General features: G+C 56.1%; 2 protein-coding genes across 3 annotated transcripts; both read left to right on the top strand.

Annotated features, from left to right (window-relative positions):
- The first annotated feature begins 853 nt into the window (after positions 1-853).
- Positions 854-6,453, top strand: DDX41 (DEAD-box helicase 41). 2 transcript variants are annotated; one of them, XM_034656640.1, is made up of 17 exons: positions 854-1,235; positions 1,317-1,427; positions 1,692-1,851; positions 1,926-2,000; positions 2,130-2,190; positions 2,344-2,453; positions 2,818-2,890; positions 3,017-3,170; positions 3,247-3,383; positions 4,183-4,345; positions 4,527-4,658; positions 4,941-5,012; positions 5,149-5,245; positions 5,382-5,531; positions 5,618-5,689; positions 5,805-5,915; positions 6,099-6,453. In XM_034656640.1, the coding sequence occupies exons 1-17, from the start codon at positions 1,209-1,211 to the stop codon at positions 6,233-6,235; spliced, it is 1,842 nt and encodes a 613-aa protein (XP_034512531.1). In that variant the 5' UTR covers positions 854-1,208; the 3' UTR covers positions 6,236-6,453. The 2 variants fall into 2 exon arrangements, with proteins under 2 accessions (XP_034512531.1, XP_002928176.2); XM_002928130.4 differs by having other exon boundaries at positions 858-1,235; positions 2,317-2,453.
- Positions 6,454-7,610: 1,157 nt separating this feature from the next.
- On the top strand, positions 7,611-13,619 carry DOK3 (docking protein 3). Its single transcript, XM_011235960.3, has 5 exons — positions 7,611-8,469; positions 9,654-9,959; positions 12,226-12,325; positions 12,437-12,609; positions 12,712-13,619. The coding sequence occupies exons 1-5, from the start codon at positions 8,404-8,406 to the stop codon at positions 13,408-13,410; spliced, it is 1,344 nt and encodes a 447-aa protein (XP_011234262.1). The 5' UTR covers positions 7,611-8,403; the 3' UTR covers positions 13,411-13,619.
- Positions 13,620-18,221: the final 4,602 nt, after the last annotated feature.

Genomic DNA, 18,221 nt, shown 5'->3' on the forward strand with positions numbered 1-18,221 from the left:
CACAATGCCCAGCACGTGCTGATGATAAATATGTGAGTGAAGGAAAAAATAGTATTGACACATCACTCCTCTTTAAAAGTCCCCAGTGAGGGGCATCTGGGTGGCTCAGTCGTCCGACTCTTGATTTCCGCTCAGTTCGTGATCTCACCGTTGTGGGACCGAGCCCCACGTCAGAATCCTTGCTCAGCATGGAGCTTGCTTGAGATTCTCTCTCCCACTCTGTCTTTGCCCCTCACCCCCGGCCCACACTCCTCTCAAAATAAATAAAATCTTTAAAAGTAAATATAAATAAATAAAAGTACCCAATGAAGTTGAAGTTACTTTGACAGTCACAGCCCTGCATACTCTGGGCCCACCCAGCCTACCAATCCAGCTTTAGCTCTGGCCACCCCCACCCCACAGCGGCTGGCCACGTGGTCTGTTTGTTCCTTGAGGAATCTGTACTTGCACGTGGCTAGCTAAGCCTTCACTCTTAACAGGACCCCCAGTCAGAAAGCTGCTCTTTCCTCCACTCCCCGTTCTGAGAGTCTACACCTCTGGAAGTTCAGATACAAGTCTCCTGGAAGCCTTCTCTGGTTCCCCAGGCAGTGAATTACTCTTAAGCTCTAATACAGCATTTACGATAAAAATCGCTCCACAGACCAGCAGCGAAAAAACTCGTCACCAGCATTTTATTTATCCTTCACCACTACGAACATACGTGTTGTCTCACAAAGATGAGGACGCCCAGTCAGAGCAGCAGTGTTGATTCGTTTTTCCGCAAGCCACACCCCGTACCCGCGCACACGCTCGCGATGGAGGCCTGGGCGGGGTCCCAGGGGGCTCCGTCTCGGAACGTGCCGGATGACGTCAGACTCTGGGCGAGGCTCGGCAGCTGGCAGGCCGGCCACTTCGGGATCAGCCGTCGCCACTCGGGACCTTCCACCAGACTCCGTTTGAGCCTTTTGCGCATGCTCCAAATCCTCCAGCGTCCCATAATGCATTGTCTGACGCTTTGCCCTCGCCCCTGGCAACAAATGCGCAGCCGCCCAAGGGGACTTTGACACCGCGCTACCTGACAGGGTCTCCGGGGAAAGTTTGTCCCTCTGCGCGATCCGGCACTTAGAGGTCGTTGCTAGGCGCCCACGTTCCGCTTCTTCACATCTGATTGGATTTCACTCAAAAGTTGAGGCGGGGTTTTACGGTAGCGCGCATGCGTGCTGCAAAGGATGGAGGACTCGGAACCCGAACGAAAGGTAGGAGCGAGGCAGGGGTCCGCGCGCGTGGCGAGCGGCAGTGAAATCGGGGGCTTGAGCCTGACTCCTGTCTATCTCTAGCGGGCTCGCACCGACGAGGGGACTGCCACAGGAAGCCGTTCCGAGACGGAGGATGAGGACGACGAAGACTACGTGCCTTACGTGCCTTTGCGACAGCGCCGGCAACTGCTGGTGAGGGCCCCGGTTCGGAAGAGGAATGAGGGCGTAGGATCGGGATGGGGACGGGGGTTGGCCGCCAGTGGAGCGAGCTGCCAGTACTCGGGACCGTGGCCCTCCGGCGAACGAGGGACGGGCAACCTGATCGGAGGGGTAGGGCAGCTCCACGTCGCAGGGTGCAGGTCCCTCTCCCAAAGGCGAAGATCCTGACGCAGGCCCCCTGGGCCCAATGCCCCGCTCTGTTTTGGGCTTGGCTGTGAGGGGCGCTGGTGGAACCAGCTCCAGAAGCTACTGCAACGAAGGCGTAAAGGAGCTGCGGAGGAGGAGCAGCAGGACAGCGGCAGCGAACCCCGGGGAGATGAGGACGATATCCCGCTGGGCCCTCAGTCCAACGTCAGCCTCCTGGATCAGCACCAGCACCTCAAAGAGAAGGCTGAAGGTGGGCTGGAAAGCAGCGGGGAAAGCTCAGCTTGGTGCAGTGCTTTGGTGTCTGACATCTGCTTCTGTTCTCAGCCCGCAAGGAGTCTGCCAAGGAGAAGCAGCTGAAAGAAGAGGAAAAGATCCTGGAGAGTGTGGCTGAGGGCCGAGGTATGGTTGTAGCCAGGGTAGCGGGAGGAGGTGGACTGAGCCTCCTCCCCCTACCCCAGGCATGTTATATCTCAAGGGCCTGGCCTCTGGGAAGCAAGAGCCAGCCCTGAGCCACGTCTGTCTCCTTAGCGTTGATGTCAGTGAAGGAAATGGCCAAGGGAATCACATACGATGATCCAATCAAAACCAGGTATGTTTTTCAGTCTGTGGGAAGGCAGTCACTTTTACTTGGAATGGTATGTGGCTGAGACCGGCAGGTGCACCCCAGAACCAGCTGTGCCTGGGGCCTCTCTTGACCCCCACCACCCACTCACAGTTGGACACCCCCCCGTTATGTCCTGAGCATGTCTGAAGAGCGGCATGAACGCGTACGGAAGAAGTACCACATCCTGGTGGAAGGAGATGGTATTCCACCACCCATCAAGAGCTTCAAGGAAATGAAATTTCCCGCAGGTACCTGGGAACTTTAGTAGTCAAACAACTGTGAGGTTGTGTCCTAGTCCCCACTGAGTTTGGCGTCTGCAGCAATGGGTCTAGCCATTGGAGATGGTGGGACTTTCAGTTGCCCCAGCCATACCGGTTCGTTATCTTTTGCCATTAGGGAACTTCAGTGGGCAAGTGACTTTGGCCTTAAATGGACCTGGGTGCAAATCCTGCCTCTAGTTATCCTAGAGATCTTGGACAAGTCTTTCTTTTTCTTTCTCTTTTTTTCTGGGCCTCATTTGTAACTTGAATTGGGGTAGTGCCCATTTTACAGCTTTGGGGGCCTGATAAAGTATCTGTGAGACAAGAATGATGCTGAGGTTGTTTTCCGTAGCCATCCTGAGAGGCCTGAAGAAGAAAGGCATCCACCACCCAACACCCATTCAGATCCAGGGCATCCCCACCATGTGAGTGTAGACCTGGGGGCCCTGAAGAGGGTGGTGATGGGGAGGAGCAGTCCCTAGGTGTCCACCTGGAGACTCATTCCCTGCATTCTCCTGAACCGGATCCTCAGGCCTCTCCTCTCCCAACAGTCTATCTGGCCGTGACATGATAGGTATCGCCTTCACGGGTTCAGGCAAGACACTGGTGTTCACATTGCCTGTCATCATGTTCTGCCTGGAACAAGAAAAGAGATTACCTTTCTCTAAGCGTGAAGGACCCTATGGACTCATCATCTGCCCCTCGGTAAGAGAGACCAGGCTGGAGGGCAGGGCAGAGACAGGACTGCCTTCTGGTGCCAACCTCTGCCCTGTGCCTACAGCGGGAGCTTGCCCGGCAGACCCATGGCATCCTGGAGTATTACTGCCGCCTACTGCAGGAGGACAGCTCCCCACTCCTGCGCTGCGCTCTCTGCATCGGGGGCATGTCTGTTAAAGAGCAGATGGAAACCATCCGACAGTGAGCACAAGCACCCCCACCCTGTGGGCCTGCTCAGAGCACCTCAACAAGCTAAATGGCCCTTTGCTTTAGCTACCCCTGCAGATCCTTACAGAAGCCTCCTTGTCCTCAAGGAGTTCCTCGTCTAATGGGGAGATCAGTTGGGGTGGGACAGAGGGATGTGGTAAGATACTGTGGGAGCACAACAGATGGAATGGGGGCATCTGGGAGGTCAGGGCTTCGGGGCATTCTGGGCAGAGATGGGGTACCCAGCATGTCCAGGAAGGTCGGGGTCATTCAGTGTGGTCCAGCATGGAGGCTGAGACACTAGGGCAGGGCCAGATCTGTGGCCTTTCCACACAGTGCAGTCCCCAGCAGACAGTGCTGATTGCCCTGGACCAGGCTCTGGGGTCCTGGACAGTCCACACCCTTTCCAAGGCATTCCCGGTCTTGGAAGATTCAGGTACAGAAAAGATTGATTTAGCGTTCCAGGAAAGTGAGCCCATCAGTGCCTACAAAGGGAGCTGCGGGAGCACATACTGAGGCCTCATCTGGAGATTCAGGACCACCCTCGTTCTAGAGAGGGAAGAGTATGCCAGGCAGGGTTGATTCATGGCTGGGGAGGAGCTCTGGAGGAGAGCAGTAGTCAAAAAGGCTCCAGCCCCTTCCAGAAGAGTCATGTTTTACAAGTAGGGTGGTGGAAGTGATGAGGGGACAGGTAAGGAGAGATAGGAAAGAAGGCAGAATGAGCAGAATGCCAGCCCTTAGGTGCAGGAATGGGCAGGTAGCCCTGACTGCAGAGTGTCCTCTTGATCCCCAGCGGTGTGCACATGATGGTGGCCACCCCCGGGCGCCTCATGGATTTGCTGCAGAAGAAGATGGTCAGCCTAGACATCTGCCGCTACCTGGCTCTGGACGAGGCCGACCGCATGATTGATATGGGTTTCGAAGGCGACATCCGCACCATCTTCTCCTACTTCAAGGTGCCCGTCCCTGCCTGGCTAGGGCATTCCTGCCACCCTCCCCAGCACACCCCATTCAACTGTGGCAGGCCCTGAGGCCTGGCACTGCCCACCCACTGGCCCTGCTTTGGGGGGCTACATCCCGGCTACTTGGCCTTCCCAGGCCTCACATGCCCTCAGTCCTAGCCTTGCTCTTCCTCAGGGCCAGCGGCAGACCCTACTTTTCAGTGCCACCATGCCTAAGAAGATTCAGAACTTTGCCAAGAGTGCCCTGGTAAAGCCGGTCACGATCAACGTGGGGCGTGCTGGGGCTGCCAGCCTGGATGTCATCCAGGTGGGCAGGCACTTCTGATGAACAGGATCTCGTTGTGAGGGTTGGATCTGGCTAGGCCATGTTGAAGCTCTTGGAGTAGGGTTGAGGGGCCACCTTGTGGACACTGGGGGTTTCATTCAAATCCCCAGCCCTTAGCAGAGAACATTCTTAGGGTGACCAGTGCTTTATGGCAAGAGGCTTCTGGTCTCCTCCCGGCTAGGATTGGGGGCCCAGGCTCTGTGGCAGGGCCATGGCTGGTGAGCCCATTTGCAGGCCTACCTGATCTGGCCCTTGTGATGGCAGGAGGTGGAATATGTCAAAGAGGAGGCCAAGATGGTATACTTGCTCGAGTGCCTACAGAAAACACCCCCACCCGTAAGTATAGCCCGCCAGGCTGGCCCAGGACCCCTGGGATGAAGGGGAGAGGGGCAGTGGGGGCAGCATGCTGGAGAAGGTTGGGCATGCCTGGTTGGGGTCAGCCCCCATGACTGAAGTTGGCCTTCTTGGACAGGTGCTCATCTTTGCAGAGAAAAAGGCCGATGTGGATGCCATCCACGAGTACCTGCTGCTCAAGGGGGTTGAGGCAGTGGCCATCCATGGGGGCAAAGGTCAGGGGGTAGTGCACATGTAGGCACGGATTCTGCTGCCATTGTGGCCCCTCACCTAATCCCTTTCCCAGTCTGGTGGGCCCGCCACTACTCCCCAGACTCCTGTCAGTAACAGCTCCTGCCTGACCCTCCCCAGACCAGGAGGAACGGACCAAGGCCATCGAGGCATTCCGGGAGGGCAAGAAGGATGTCCTGGTGGCCACAGATGTAGCCTCCAAGGGTCTGGACTTCCCTGCCATTCAGCATGTCATAAATTATGACATGCCTGAGGAGATCGAGAACTATGGTAGGGAGATTGGGTATGGGGGTTTGGGTGCGGGCTGGGCCCCAGCCCCTGGGCAGTAGGCCAGAGGCTCTGTTCCCTCTCTGCAGTGCACCGTATCGGCCGTACCGGGCGCTCAGGAAACACAGGCATCGCCACCACTTTCATCAACAAGGCCTGTGGTAAGGCCGCCACCAGGGCCACCTCAGCTGTCCCCTGGGTCCTCTGCCTGTGGCTATCCAGGTCCTGGCTTCAGGGCCAGGGGTTTGGCCTGATGGTTCCCTCCTACCTCCACAGACGAGTCGGTGCTGATGGACCTGAAAGCCCTGCTGCTGGAGGCTAAGCAGAAGGTGCCCCCCGTGCTGCAAGTGCTGCACTGCGGGGATGAGTCCATGCTGGACATCGGAGGTGACTGTGGGGCAGGAGACACCGGTCCGGTGGGGCGGGAGGGGGAACATGACGGGAACACCACAAAACAAGTCCATGCCGCACAGCAGAGGACTTGGGGGAGGGGTCTAATGAGAAGCCGAGGTCTGGGATATGGGGCCTGGTCCTGTGCAGTCATGCTGACTCTCATCCCCGTGCCCCCAGGAGAGCGTGGCTGTGCCTTCTGTGGGGGCCTGGGCCATCGAATCACTGACTGCCCCAAACTGGAGGCTATGCAGACCAAGCAGGTCAGCAACATCGGCCGCAAAGACTACCTGGCCCACAGCTCTATGGACTTCTGAGCCATCTGTAGTCCCTTGTCTCCCAAGAGACCTCAGTCTCCAGCCTCCTCCTACACACACCAGCCCCCTGGACAAAAAGCCAGCATTGTCGGCCCAGCTGGCCTGGGCTGGGCCAGGCTGGGCCTGGCTGCCTGCACCCTGTGTTCCCCAGAATGACTATTTTTGTTCCCCTTTACCCCAGCTGTCATTAAAGCACAAGCCTCTCTGGTCTCAGCCCAGCCCTGCCTATGTGTTTCACCTTCCCTGATCCCTGCTTCCTAGACAGGCCTCACCCTCTGATCTCTGTAGCCCCTCTAAGGTGGGGGAACTGGCGTCTCCCAGTGCCACAGCCAACAATCAGCCTGCTGGGCCTTAGTTGTGGAGAGAGCCACGTAGCGGGGGCCCCTTGCTGGGGGCTCTGGGTATCTCCTCTGGGCTAGCTGGATTTGTCTCAGGGAGAGACCGCATTGGTGGGCCAAGGGGAAATGGCTGGGTTTTCTGGTCTCTGGTTGGTTCTTACAATCTCCAACCTTGCCCCAGCCTCCCTCTTCCTGTCAGTTGTATGAAGCTCCTGGGGCCCCTTGGGAGGCCACTTCCTGCCTCAGGCCCCCTGCCCACCTGCCTGCCCACAGAGTCCCAATAAGGAACCCTCTGTTCCCCTCGCTGAGGGGGCCGCAGATGCTACGGGACTGCCACTCGGGTCATTAGCACTCACTGACCTCACTCTATGCCTGGCTCTCTGTTGGGCTCAGGATCCAGGCAATCCAGGCAGACGTCTGCTGGGAGGCTTATAGGTAAGTGGGAGAGACAAGAGATGGGAATGATGGGGGTGGCACATGGTGCAGGATCTCAGCATCTGGCAAGGGACAGGCGGCAATTCCTCTGGGCCTGGCACTGCACGTGCAAGACCACATGCTTATCCCAGCAGGACAGCAGTTGCTCAAGCCTTATTTGTCACTTGGTTTTGGCCTTGGGCAAGTTACTTAATGTTTCTGAGCCTCGATTTCCTCATCATTGAAATGGCAATGAGAATGCAAAGGACAGGGTGTCCGGCTGCCAGCGCTCGGGGCTACCCAGACTGCAACAGACACAAAGCCAGGTGGAGAGGCCCTTGGAAAAGACTTCCTGCCCACATCCCATATGTGACCCCAGATGTTATTGCTCAGCCTGGTTACACATGTCTTCCTAAAGGTGGCATTGAATGAGTGACAGGAGGCTGTCTCCCTCTCAGAGCCCCAATGGTAGCCTCCAACAAGGTGAGGCCAAAAAAAAAAAAAAAATAGGTGCCTAGCAAGAAGCAAATTTACAAAGCATGTGAGCTCTCCAGGGACCCACTGGGGGCATGCCACCCACGCTAACATGACTGGGCCGAGCCTTGAGGACAGGTTCACTGGTGGGGCCCTTGTGCTCGGTGGGGGGTGGTCAAGTGGGGCCTCCCAGGGGAAGAGGCAGCCCAGCGCTCAAGTGGCACGGTGGTAAGAGGTTCTCTGGACAGACTGGGCTGAGGGGAGGTGGAGGCCAGAACAGGGCACCTTGAGTGCAGGCCTGAGGAGCCCAGGCTATACCCTAGGGCAGGGAGTAGTCAGAGGGGTTTGAAGTTGGTGGAAAGGACCACAGTGCGCCCTATGGGGCAGTGGTTCAAAGGGGAGATAAGAGGCTGGTAATGGACAGGGGCTGTGAAGACAGAGAAGAGCAAGTGAATATTAGAAATATTTCCAAGATAAAGACAAGCAGAGCAGGCCCGAGAGGGTACCAACCAGGGCTCAAGAGTAGGAAAGCAAGGAGCTGGCCAGTGTGGCTAGAGGAGGTCCTGGGACAGGGCTGCGGGAATGTCAGATGCCGGGGTGTCCGACTGCCCTGCACAGAGGAGAGGTTGGAGCTTATGACTCACAACCAGCTGACCCAGGTGCAGGCAGAGGTCAGCTGCCCTCTGGGGCTCTGAGGCCCCTGCCAGGCACACGTGGGCACCTTGGGCCAGCTGGACCCCGAGGAAGAAATACGTGATGTCCCCACCCCCTATCCTAGCTCCTTTACTGAAGACAGGCTCCCCTCCCCCCAGCCCTGCAGCTGCCTCTCTGGACAGAGGGAGGGGGAAGTGGCCAGAAGGGGAAGTGTGAGGAGTTCCCCTCCAGCCTGTCACCAGTCTCCTCAGGCCCTCGGAGTGGCAGTCCTGGGGCCTGGCGGCAGCCATGGAACCTCTGGAGACTCCCATCAAGAACGGCATCCTGTACCAGCAGCACGTCAAGTTCGGCAAGGTGTGGACCCCGGCTGCCAGGCAGCTGCCCAGGACAGTAGGCGTTGGCCCCAGCCTCAGCCCACCAGGACCTGGGAGAATGGGGAAGGAGTCGGGGGGGGGGGATGCAACCAAGGTGTTGGGGAGTAGGACGGAGCCCCATTCTCAGCTTGAGTGGGTTGGGCTGAGTGGGCCTTTCTGAGAGCCTGCCCTGTTTACTGTTGGGGAAGCCAAGAGTGGGAAGGATCTAAGAATCCAAACCTTGGAGCAGGGCAGAACTGAGAGGCTGGCTACCTGAACAGCTTTCCGCCCTGTGCAGTAGAAGCACCAAGGCCCCTGTAGAGAAGGCCAGGGCTGAGTTGGAGGGGCCCCACCCTGCAGAAGAGGGCTCAGCGCCTCCCAGCCCTGTGACAGGACGTAGTTGGGGAGTTTACGTCTCTCCGCAGGCAGCAGGCCCTGCACCCTCACAGCTCAGCTGCAGCTGCTGCCCAGGCAGATAAACGGTCTGTTTCCTTTGCTTTACGCTATTTGCATGTTTCCTTCCTTGCCACCATGAGACTGAGACCTCCCTCCTGCCTCAGCCCTTGTCCCACGGCCCAAGTGACCTTTTCTTGGGGGGGGGCTTGGGGGCCCCAACATAATGGTAGTGTCAGGTGGTCTGCTTTGACCACTTCAGAGGCATGACCCAGAAGCCCCAACCTTGCGTTTTTTGTTTTTTTTTTTTTAAAGATTTTATTTATTTATTCGACAGAGATAGAGACAGCCAGTGAGAGAGGGAACACAAGCAGGGGGAGTGGGAGAGGAAGAAGCAGGCTCATAACAGAGGAGCCTGATGTGGGGCTCGATCCCACAACGCCGGGATCACGCCCTGAGCCAAACGCAGACGCTTAACCACTGTGCCACCCAGGCACCCCCCAACCTTGCGTTTTGATGGCTTTTGAGATATGAGGGCACTAGTGCTTGTAGGGGTCACAGTTAGGCAATTGGTGGGGTGGATTTGAACCCACAGCTGCCTGCCCCAAGCACAGACTCTTCCCCCTGCTGGGCTGGCCCTGGCAGGACCTCCTTCTCTGGGGCCCTGAGGATCTGGGGGAAGTGGAGGCCAGCCGGGGTGGCCAGGAGCACTTGCTGGGCAGCTTGTGCTGAGCTGAACTACAGGGCGAACCGCCACCCAAGAGTCTTTTCCCCCATCCTCGTCTCCCACAGAAGTCCTGGCGGAAGGTATGGGGTCTGCTGTATGCAGGAAGCCCGTCAGGTGTGGCACGGCTGGAGAGCTGGGAGGTCCGGGATGGTGGCCTGGGGCCAGCAGGTGACAGGTCTGCAGGACCCAGCCGACGTGGGGAACGGCGGGTCATCCGCCTGGCTGACTGCGTGTCTGTGCTGCCGGCTGACGGTGAGAGCTGTCCCAAAGACACTGGTGCCTTCCTGCTCACCACCACAGAGCGAAGCCACCTACTGGCCGCACAGCATCGCCAGGAATGGATGGGCCCCATCTGCCAGCTGGCCTTCCAGGTGAGCATAAGACGGGTGGTGGGGGCGCCTGGGTGGCTCAGTCGTTAGATGTCTGCCTTTGGCTGAGGTCATGATCCCAGGGTCCTGGGATTGAGCCCCGCATCGGGCTCCCTGCTCAGCTGGAAGCCTGCTTCTCCCTCTCACACTCCCCCTGCTTGTGTTCCCTCTCTCTCTGTCAAATAAATAAAATCTTAATCTTAAAAAAAAAAAAAAAAGACACATAGGCAGGGCATCCAGGGGCCAGAGGTGGGCCACCTGATCCCCGACCTTGTTCATCTCCATGCTCCCTCACATCCTGTCACTCAGCAAGCACCTGCCAAGTACCCATGAGCCTTTGGGGCAATAGCCCCAAAGTCCACAGAACGAACCTCAGATGGGCGTTCATGCTGTGGAGAAAATGAAAGCTGGTGGGACCAGGCGTGAATGGCAGGATGTTAGATTGGAAAGCCTCTCAGGAAGGGACAGTGAGCTGAGTCCTCAAGGACAAATAAGAACCCACCAAAGATCTGAAGCAAGAGTGACCCAGACCCTGAGGTCTGAGGAGTGTCTCGAACAGAGGGAGCAGCATGGGCAAAGGCTGTGTGGCAAGGGAAAGTTTGGTGTGTTAAAGGGACAGAAAGGCCAACATGGCTGGAGGGTAAGGAGTGGGAGGGAGCCCAGGAGGACGCAAAGGTGGAGAGTTTGGTGGGAGCCAACTGAAACTACTTTGGGCCACATGCAGAGTTTGGGGTTTTACTCTGAGTGAAAGGAGATGCCTTTAAGAGGGGGGTTTCTTTGGGGAGCCAGGGACTGAGAGCTCTATGATGGACCAAAAGGAAATGAACCTAGCAGTTCCTCAAAAAGTTAAACATAGAGTTACCATATGACCCAGCAATTCCACTGGTAGGTGTATACCCAAGAGAATTGAAACAGGTGTTCAAACAGACCTTGTAGGAGTGTGCTCAGAGCAGCAATAGTCACAATAGCTCAAAGGTGCAGACAACCCCATTGTCTGTTAACTGATAAATACACCAAATGTGGTCTATCCATACAACAGAACAGTACCTGACCATAAAAAAAAAAAAAAAGAATGAGGTAGTGATACATGCTAACACCATAAATGAACCTGGAGAACATCGTGCCAAGTAAAAGGAGCCAGACGCAGAAGACCACACGTTAGTATCGCTCTGTTTGTGTGCAACATCCAGAATAGGCAAATCCACAGGGACAGAAAGCAGGAGGGGCTGGGGGAGGGGGATGGGTAGTGACTGCTAATGGGTTTCCATGTGGAATGATGAAAAAATTCTGGAACTAGATAAAGGTGACCATTACACAGTCTTGTGACTATACTAAAACCACTGAATTACACACTTTAAAATGGTGAAATGGTAAATTTTATGTTCTGTATTTTACCACAATATGTTTTTTTTTAAAGATTTTATTTATTTATTCGACAGAGATAGAGACAGCCAGCCAGAGAGGGAACACAAGCAGGGGGAGTGGGAGAGGAAGAAGCAGGCTCATAGCGGAAGAGCCTGACGTGGGGCTCGATCCCATATTTATTTATTTATTTGACAGAGAGAGAGGGAGAAAGTGAGAGATCAAGAGCAGAGAGAGGGCAGAGGGAGAAGCAGGCTCCCTGCTGAGCGGGGAGCCCAATGCGGGACTCGATCCCAGGACTGTGGGATCATGACCTGAGCCCAAGGCAGACACTTCACTGACTGAGCCACCCAGGCGCCCCTGCCACAATATTTTAAAGTAAAAAAAAAAAAAAAAAAAGGAAATTGACAGGAGCAAGGAGACCAGTGGCAGAAGCTGTTGCAGTGACCCTGGCCATGCTACTGTGGGCCAAGATGGTTGCAGTGGAGGTGCTGATAGGGCTCCAAAGATGTGAGGGGAGATGGTGAAAGAGGCCTGGAGAAGGATGGAGAAGCCAGTTCACTTGCGTGTCCCACCCCTGAAGCTCCTGCTCCTTTAGCACTCCAAGCTGTAAGGGACACAACACACAGGGAGACCCTGGCCAAGACAAGTGCAGTGGGGACCTCCTCATGTGTACCGCTACTTTACAACTCTTGGCACCCTCAAAGGGGCGCTGGGGGGCCACAGGTGGGGAAACAGAGGGGTCTCTGGGGTCGTGCAGTGTGTCAGGAGCAGAACTGGAAGTGACACCCTGGTCCCTGGATGTCCTTGCTTGGCCTGGAGTCCTGGGTTACTGGCCCCAGGGAAAGGATGTGGAAAGAAGATCGAGGGGGAGGGCTCTAACTTCTGACCTTTTTTCATTCTCCAGGGCACAGGGGAATGTTCCTCAGGCCCAGAGGAGGTGGAAGTTTCCAAGAGGGGCCTGGTCCCCATGGAGGAGAATTCCATCTACTCCTCCTGGCAGGAAGGTGAGTCAGGGAGGTACAGGGGCAGCCTCAGCCATCCTCCATCCAGGGCTGGGACCTTTGGGGGACCCATGTGGGCTATACCTGATGCCCTTGCCACCCTCCTGCCTGCAGTGGGCGAGTTTCCGGTGGTGGTGCAGAGGACCGAGGCTGCCACCCGCTGCCAGTTGAAGGGGCCCTACCTCCTAGTGCTAGGCCAAGACACCATCCAGCTGAGGGAACCCTCCAGCCCCCAGGCCCTCTACACCTGGCCCTACCGCTTCCTGCGCAAGTTCGGCTCTGACAAGGTGAGGTGCAGGGAGTGCCCTGCTGGGAAGTGTGGCAGGTGGAGGGGTGCCTAGTTCCCTCTGCCACTAACCCACCCATACCACCCTCAATCCTGTGTCCAGGACGTGTTCTCCTTTGAAGCTGGACGCCGCTGTGACTCGGGTGAGGGTCTCTTCGCCTTCAGCAGCCCCCGAGCCCTCGACCTGTGCAGGGCTGTAGCCGCTGCCATTGCCTGCCAGCGGGAACGGCTGCCAGAGCTGGCTGGGCCCCGGCCCTGTCCCCTGCCTCGGGCCACCTCCCTGCCCTCACTGGACCCACCGGGAGAGCTGCGGGAGGTGCCCCCGGGGCTGGAGACGCCCAGCTCCTGGAGGGCACGCCTGGCTGAGCCTGGCCCCCAGAGCCTGCCCCCACTGCTGAGCCCAGTGCCCCATGATGAGCTGGTGTCTGGGCTCTATGCATCAGTGTGCAAGCGGGCCAGTGGGCCCCCAAGCAATGCCGAGCACCTCTATGAGAACCTATGCGCGCTGGAGGCAGGCCCAGTGCTGCCCAGGGAGAGGGACCCTGAGCAGGAGGGTCCCAGCCGCCGCAGCCCCCTGGCCAGCCCCATCTACCACAACAGCGAGGACCTGGGCTGGCCAGGCCCTGCGCACAACAGCAGCCTGGAGGCCCAGTACCGGCGGCTTCTGGAACTGGAGCTCGGTGACAGTGATGAAGCTGGGGGTTCTGGCCGCCCCAGTGCTCACACGGGCTTCAAGGCCAAGCTGGTGACGCTGCTGAGCCGTGAGCGGAAGAAGGGCCCAGCCCCCTGTGACCGCCACTGAAAGCTCTGTGTGGCTCTGTGACAGGAGAGAAAGGCGCTCTGATGTTCCTGGGCCAGGGCCAACAGTGGACATCCGGGACACACCCCTGCCTCCACTCTGGCCTGTGGAGGTAAGGCGGGCAGGCTGAGGAGGACCCCTCCTGTGCCCCGCCGCCCCCAGTCCCCCTGTACAGATTTGCTGGAAATAAAACCTCCCAGCACTGCTCTTGGCCCCACCTTGTGGCGCGTGGTGTACAGCTCCTCCCTTCGGCTCTTGACAGCGGCCTTCACCGAGGCACACAGACACACAGACCCTCACTCCCATGCACCCAGCACGCGCCAGGGCGCAGTGCTGGGTTCCGGGGACGCACATAACCTGGACTTGACCTCTGCGACCGTGCACTCAAGTCCACTTGAGCAGATGGGTGGGATGCAGATAATGATGGCCCATAGAGTCAGTTCTGTGCAGCAAAAATGATGGTGACAGTAAGGCAGGAGGAGAAATTGGGCTTGCCTACGGGTGAGGTGTCCTCTGAGTTAAGTGTGAAGGACAGGCGGAGCCTTACCAGGTGGGCAGCAAGCCCCAGGTCTTTCTGCACTGGCCCAGAGATGAAGGGAAAAGCACGGGGCTGACGGAGTTGGTGGCCAAGCATGAGAGGCCTGAGCACCCTGCGGTGAGCTTGGTCTCAACCTCAGCAGAGAGACACCGTCAGATTATGGAAGGAGCAGTGTGGAAAACAAATTTGAGGAAGCCCAACTGGTACCAAGTAGCCTGAGCGGGGGAGGAGGTAATGGGTGGGGGTGGGGGAAGGGCAGGTGGAAGGGACTTCAAAGATTTGCACAACCAAAATACCGCCTGCTCCCCACTAAGACTCAAAAATATGCAGACACTTCTGGGGAACCTTGGGCCTCAGTGTCCTCAACTGTCAAGGATAAAGCTCAAATTACTTACCAAGCATTCATTCCGTAGAGTTTTACTGCCTGCCTACTCTGTGCCAGGCACTGGGGACATAGCCATGCTCAAGGCAGCGTGGTCCTGTTTTGTTTTTGTTTTCTTTTTTCTTTTTTCTTTTTTTTTTTTTTTAGAGAGAGAGTGTGTGTGAGCAGGGCGCCGGGGGAGGGGCGGGTGGAGAGAGAGACTCCTAGGCAGGCTCCATGCTTAGCACGGAGCCCAACACGGGGCTTGATCTCGTGGCCCTGAGATCATGACCTGAGCCAAAATCGACAGTTGGATGGATGTTCAACCAACCAAGCCACCCAGGTACCCCATAATTCAGTGAGGTTCTGTTCTCAAGGACCTCACATTCCAGAGGGAGATAAAGCAAGTGTCTTGAAGACTTCGGTGCCCTCATGCCACTCCTGTCACCATCCCTGAGGCCTCCATGCACAAAAGCAGCATGCCCCCAAGAACCTTGCCCCCCTAGGCTCTTGACCTCAACTCTGCCTCGGCCGCCCATGCCATCGGCACATCCTGGACCTCTTCATGGCAGTGATGCCCCCTCTTCGCAATCTCATTTCCAAGCATCCACCTCTGGCCGCTTCCTTTGCTCCTTCCAGCCCACGTTCTCTGGCATGGCCCATAAAGGTCCTCTCCAACCACACTGGCCTACATGACCCTTTCCTCGCCATCTGTGCAGTTGCTCGCCGCAACGCCATCTTCGTCCCACTTTGATTCTTTGCTCCGCCGATGGGGTAACCCCCTTGTGCTCCTCTCCTCTTCCGTCTTATTTGGCTGGCAAAGTACCCAGCCTCGGGGGAACCCAACTCCCCTCCATGCCTGCCCCCTGGCAGCTGCCCATGGCCAGAGGCATTCACACAGCCAGGCTGACCACATTCTCTCGCGATGTGATCTCAAAACTCAGACAGGCTCTCCAGAGAGATCCTACGTCCCAAGACCTTCTCACCTTCTCCTCTTCATCCCCACTCATTCTCATCTCGAAGGTATCCTGGAGAGATGGCAGTGGACAGCAGTGAGCCCCCTCAGCCTCCCACCCCTTCACTGGCCAGCACACCAGCAGCTGCACCATGTCCGTCCTGCCCCGCAATGACAGAAGCGTCTGCTCCCCAACCCGCACGCTCTGACCCCAGCTCCTCTCCCCTCACAGCTTGGCAAACAGCTGTCCCCTCTCCTCAGCCCATGAATTCCACCATCACCATCATCCTTTCCAGCCATGTGCAAACATGCTCCAGAATTTCACATCTTTAAAGGAAACCTTTGACCTCACATTCTGCTTCAGCCACCTCCCCGTTCCCTTTTCCCCTTCACAGTGAAACTCCTCAAAAGAGTTGTTGATTACTTTCATTTCCACTTTCTCCTATTCTCCCTTTAGCCAACTCAAGTCTCCCCGTGGGCCCCACTGATCCATTACATCGTTCTTATTAGGGTCACCAACTTCCTTGTTCCCCAAAACAAAAGCAACGTGGTCTCCCCAACTTCTCAGCGGCATTTGACATCCCTCCCTAAAACACCGTCTTCACTGGGTTCTCCCTCTTAAAAATCTCTTCTCCCCAGCCTCTGCCAGCACCTCGTCTGCCAGAGTTCTGCCTGGTGCTCCGGCCTCAGACACAGTGTAGCTCAACCCTGGCTGCACACAGAATCACCTTGAGCCTTTTTTAAAATGTCCACACCTGGGGCTGAGGTTTCATCAGTCTAGGTGGGGACTGAGCACCAGTGCCCAGTTTTTCAATTTCCCGGGTGATTTCAGTGTGAGTCCAAGGTGCAGAACCACTGCTGGAAGTGAGCCAATTCTGTCTCCAGATTCAGAGACCACCTAAATGCTCACGACCCCCACAGGTACATCTCAGCACAGACCTGATCCCCTGAACTCCAGATTTAAGAATCCAACTGCACACTAGACCTCTGAATGTCTGAAAAACATCTCCAAATGCAATGTGTGAAAGGAGGCTGTGGGCAGCGGGTGCTGCCCAGTGTTGGCTGCAGAAGGAAAAGCCTGGAAGGATGTTAGATTTAGGGGGAGGTAGATTTCAGCCCCGCTGATGGGTGAGGGAGGGGGGATGTCTTCCCTGTGACAGGCAAAGTCTTCCCATGATCAGTCAGGCTGTCTGCATAAAGCAAGCTAAGGTCAGGATGCTCCCCAGTCTGGTTGGCTGCAGCAAGGACCCCATCACCCCACAGTGGCAAGCCAGCCCTTGACAGTTCAGCAAATCCTGGAACACACTGAAGGTTACCCAAAGAATTAGGGTCATGGTCAGAACTGGAACCTAGGACTCTGGGTCTCTGTTCTGGCATGCTTTTTTATTACAAATCTAAGCCTCTTTGCTTTACAGCAATTTTTGTGAGATTGCAACCAGTCTATAAAAGAGAAAGTCTTTGCAAATCTCCAGGATTCTAGGGCCTCGCCTTGGAGCTGCACTTGTCCTAGACACTAGGGGGCACTGTGTCCTAGCCTGGGGCCTGTTCCTCCCCTTGGGCTGCCTTTGCGGGGAAACATCGGTGGCTTCATCCAGGCCTAAACCTCGCACAAGCCAAGGAATGGGACCCTGGAGTCCTCTGCTGGAGGATTGCCAGGACCCCCAGGCTGCCACTTGTTCCTTTACTCATTTGCTGTTTCACTTTCTCAATCCTTCCTTCATCTATTCATTCACATCCACTGTGTACAAGCACTGGGGAAATGGTGGACGAGACGGGCAAATCCCTGCCCTAATGCAACTGACATTCTAATGAGGACAAAGGGCAATGAAGAAACAAGCACCTAATATAATGTCAGATGGTGCAGTTGTGCTATGGTGGACACAGTCAGATGGCAGTAAGTGCTTTGGGGAAAAATAGAACAGGGTAAAGGACTAAGTGCCCAATGCAAGTGACATGTCAAGGGGCTACTGTTTTAGATAGGGTGATCAGGGATGGCCCCTTGGGGATTAGGTAAGGGTGGAAGCAGGAAGATCTGTTAGGAGACTGTTAAGGTGTCCAGGCACAAGACAATTTGTTGGGACGACGGTGGCAGCAGTGACCAGATATGGGACATATTGTGAAGGGGAAATTTGCAGAATTTAGGGTATAACAGAGAAAGGAAGGATAATGTCATAGTTTTTACTGGGTCAGGTGGATGAATGGTGATGCCATTTACTAAGGTGAGGAAGGAGTTAGGGAGGTGGGAAATCACAAGTTTAAATTGGGATATGATGAGGTGAGATATCTAGTAGACCTCCAAACAGAGGTTGGATAGGATGTTGGATAGTAGAGCCTGGAGTTTGGGGGGTGGGGAGGTCAGGACTGGACAGGTAACCTGGGAGTCCTTGGTGTATAGGTGTTATTGATAGTCACAGGACAAGATGGGGTCCCAGGGAATGAATGTAGTCAGGGAACATTTCATGGCCAAGGTGGGAGGCAGAGGCAGAGCTGCCAAAGGAGGTGGAGGAGGCATGAAGCCAGGCGCAAGGGGAAGACACCTGGACCAGTGCTACTCCCAGGCAGGATAAAAGGAAAGCTAACAAATCACCACTGACTTGATAACTTGGAGGTCATTGGAGACCCTGAGAAGAGGGAATTAATTTAGAGTACTGGTGGAAACAACAGCCTGACTGGAGTGAGTTCAAGAAAGAGCAGGAGGAAAGCAAGTGCAGACAGGGCTATAGACAACTCCTTTGAGAAATTTTACTCTCAAAAAGAATAGAATAGGGGGTGCCTGGGTGACTCAGTCGGTTGAGCATCTGCCTTCAGCTCAGGTCATGATCCCAGGGTCCTGGAATTGAATCCTGCGTTGGGCTCCCTGCTCAGCAGGGAGCCTGCTTCTGCCTCTCCCTCTGACCCTCCCCGCTGCTCCGGCTGGCTTTCTCATGCGCTCTCTCTCTCAAAAAAAAAAAATAAATAAA

Source organism: Ailuropoda melanoleuca, chromosome 3 (genome assembly GCF_002007445.2).
Source record: "Ailuropoda melanoleuca isolate Jingjing chromosome 3, ASM200744v2, whole genome shotgun sequence".
Lineage (NCBI taxonomy): Eukaryota > Metazoa > Chordata > Mammalia > Carnivora > Ursidae > Ailuropoda > Ailuropoda melanoleuca.

What these genes read in the sequence shown, in the direction of transcription:
- DDX41 (XM_002928130.4), top strand. Translation starts at nt 1,209, where the DNA reads ATGGAGGACTCGGAACCCGAACGAAAG. An exon ending in CCTCAAAGAGAAGGCTGAAG is followed by an intron (nt 1,852 to 1,925) that starts GTGGGCTGGAAA and finishes TTCTGTTCTCAG; the next exon opens with CCCGCAAGGAGTCTGCCAAG. An exon ending in GTCCATGCTGGACATCGGAG is followed by an intron (nt 5,916 to 6,098) that starts GTGACTGTGGGG and finishes CCGTGCCCCCAG; the next exon opens with GAGAGCGTGGCTGTGCCTTC.
- DOK3 (XM_011235960.3), top strand. Translation starts at nt 8,404, where the DNA reads ATGGAACCTCTGGAGACTCCCATCAAGAACGGCATCCTGTACCAGCAG. An exon ending in AGCACGTCAAGTTCGGCAAG is followed by an intron (nt 8,470 to 9,653) that starts GTGTGGACCCCG and finishes CGTCTCCCACAG; the next exon opens with AAGTCCTGGCGGAAGGTATG. An exon ending in GCAAGTTCGGCTCTGACAAG is followed by an intron (nt 12,610 to 12,711) that starts GTGAGGTGCAGG and finishes TCCTGTGTCCAG; the next exon opens with GACGTGTTCTCCTTTGAAGC.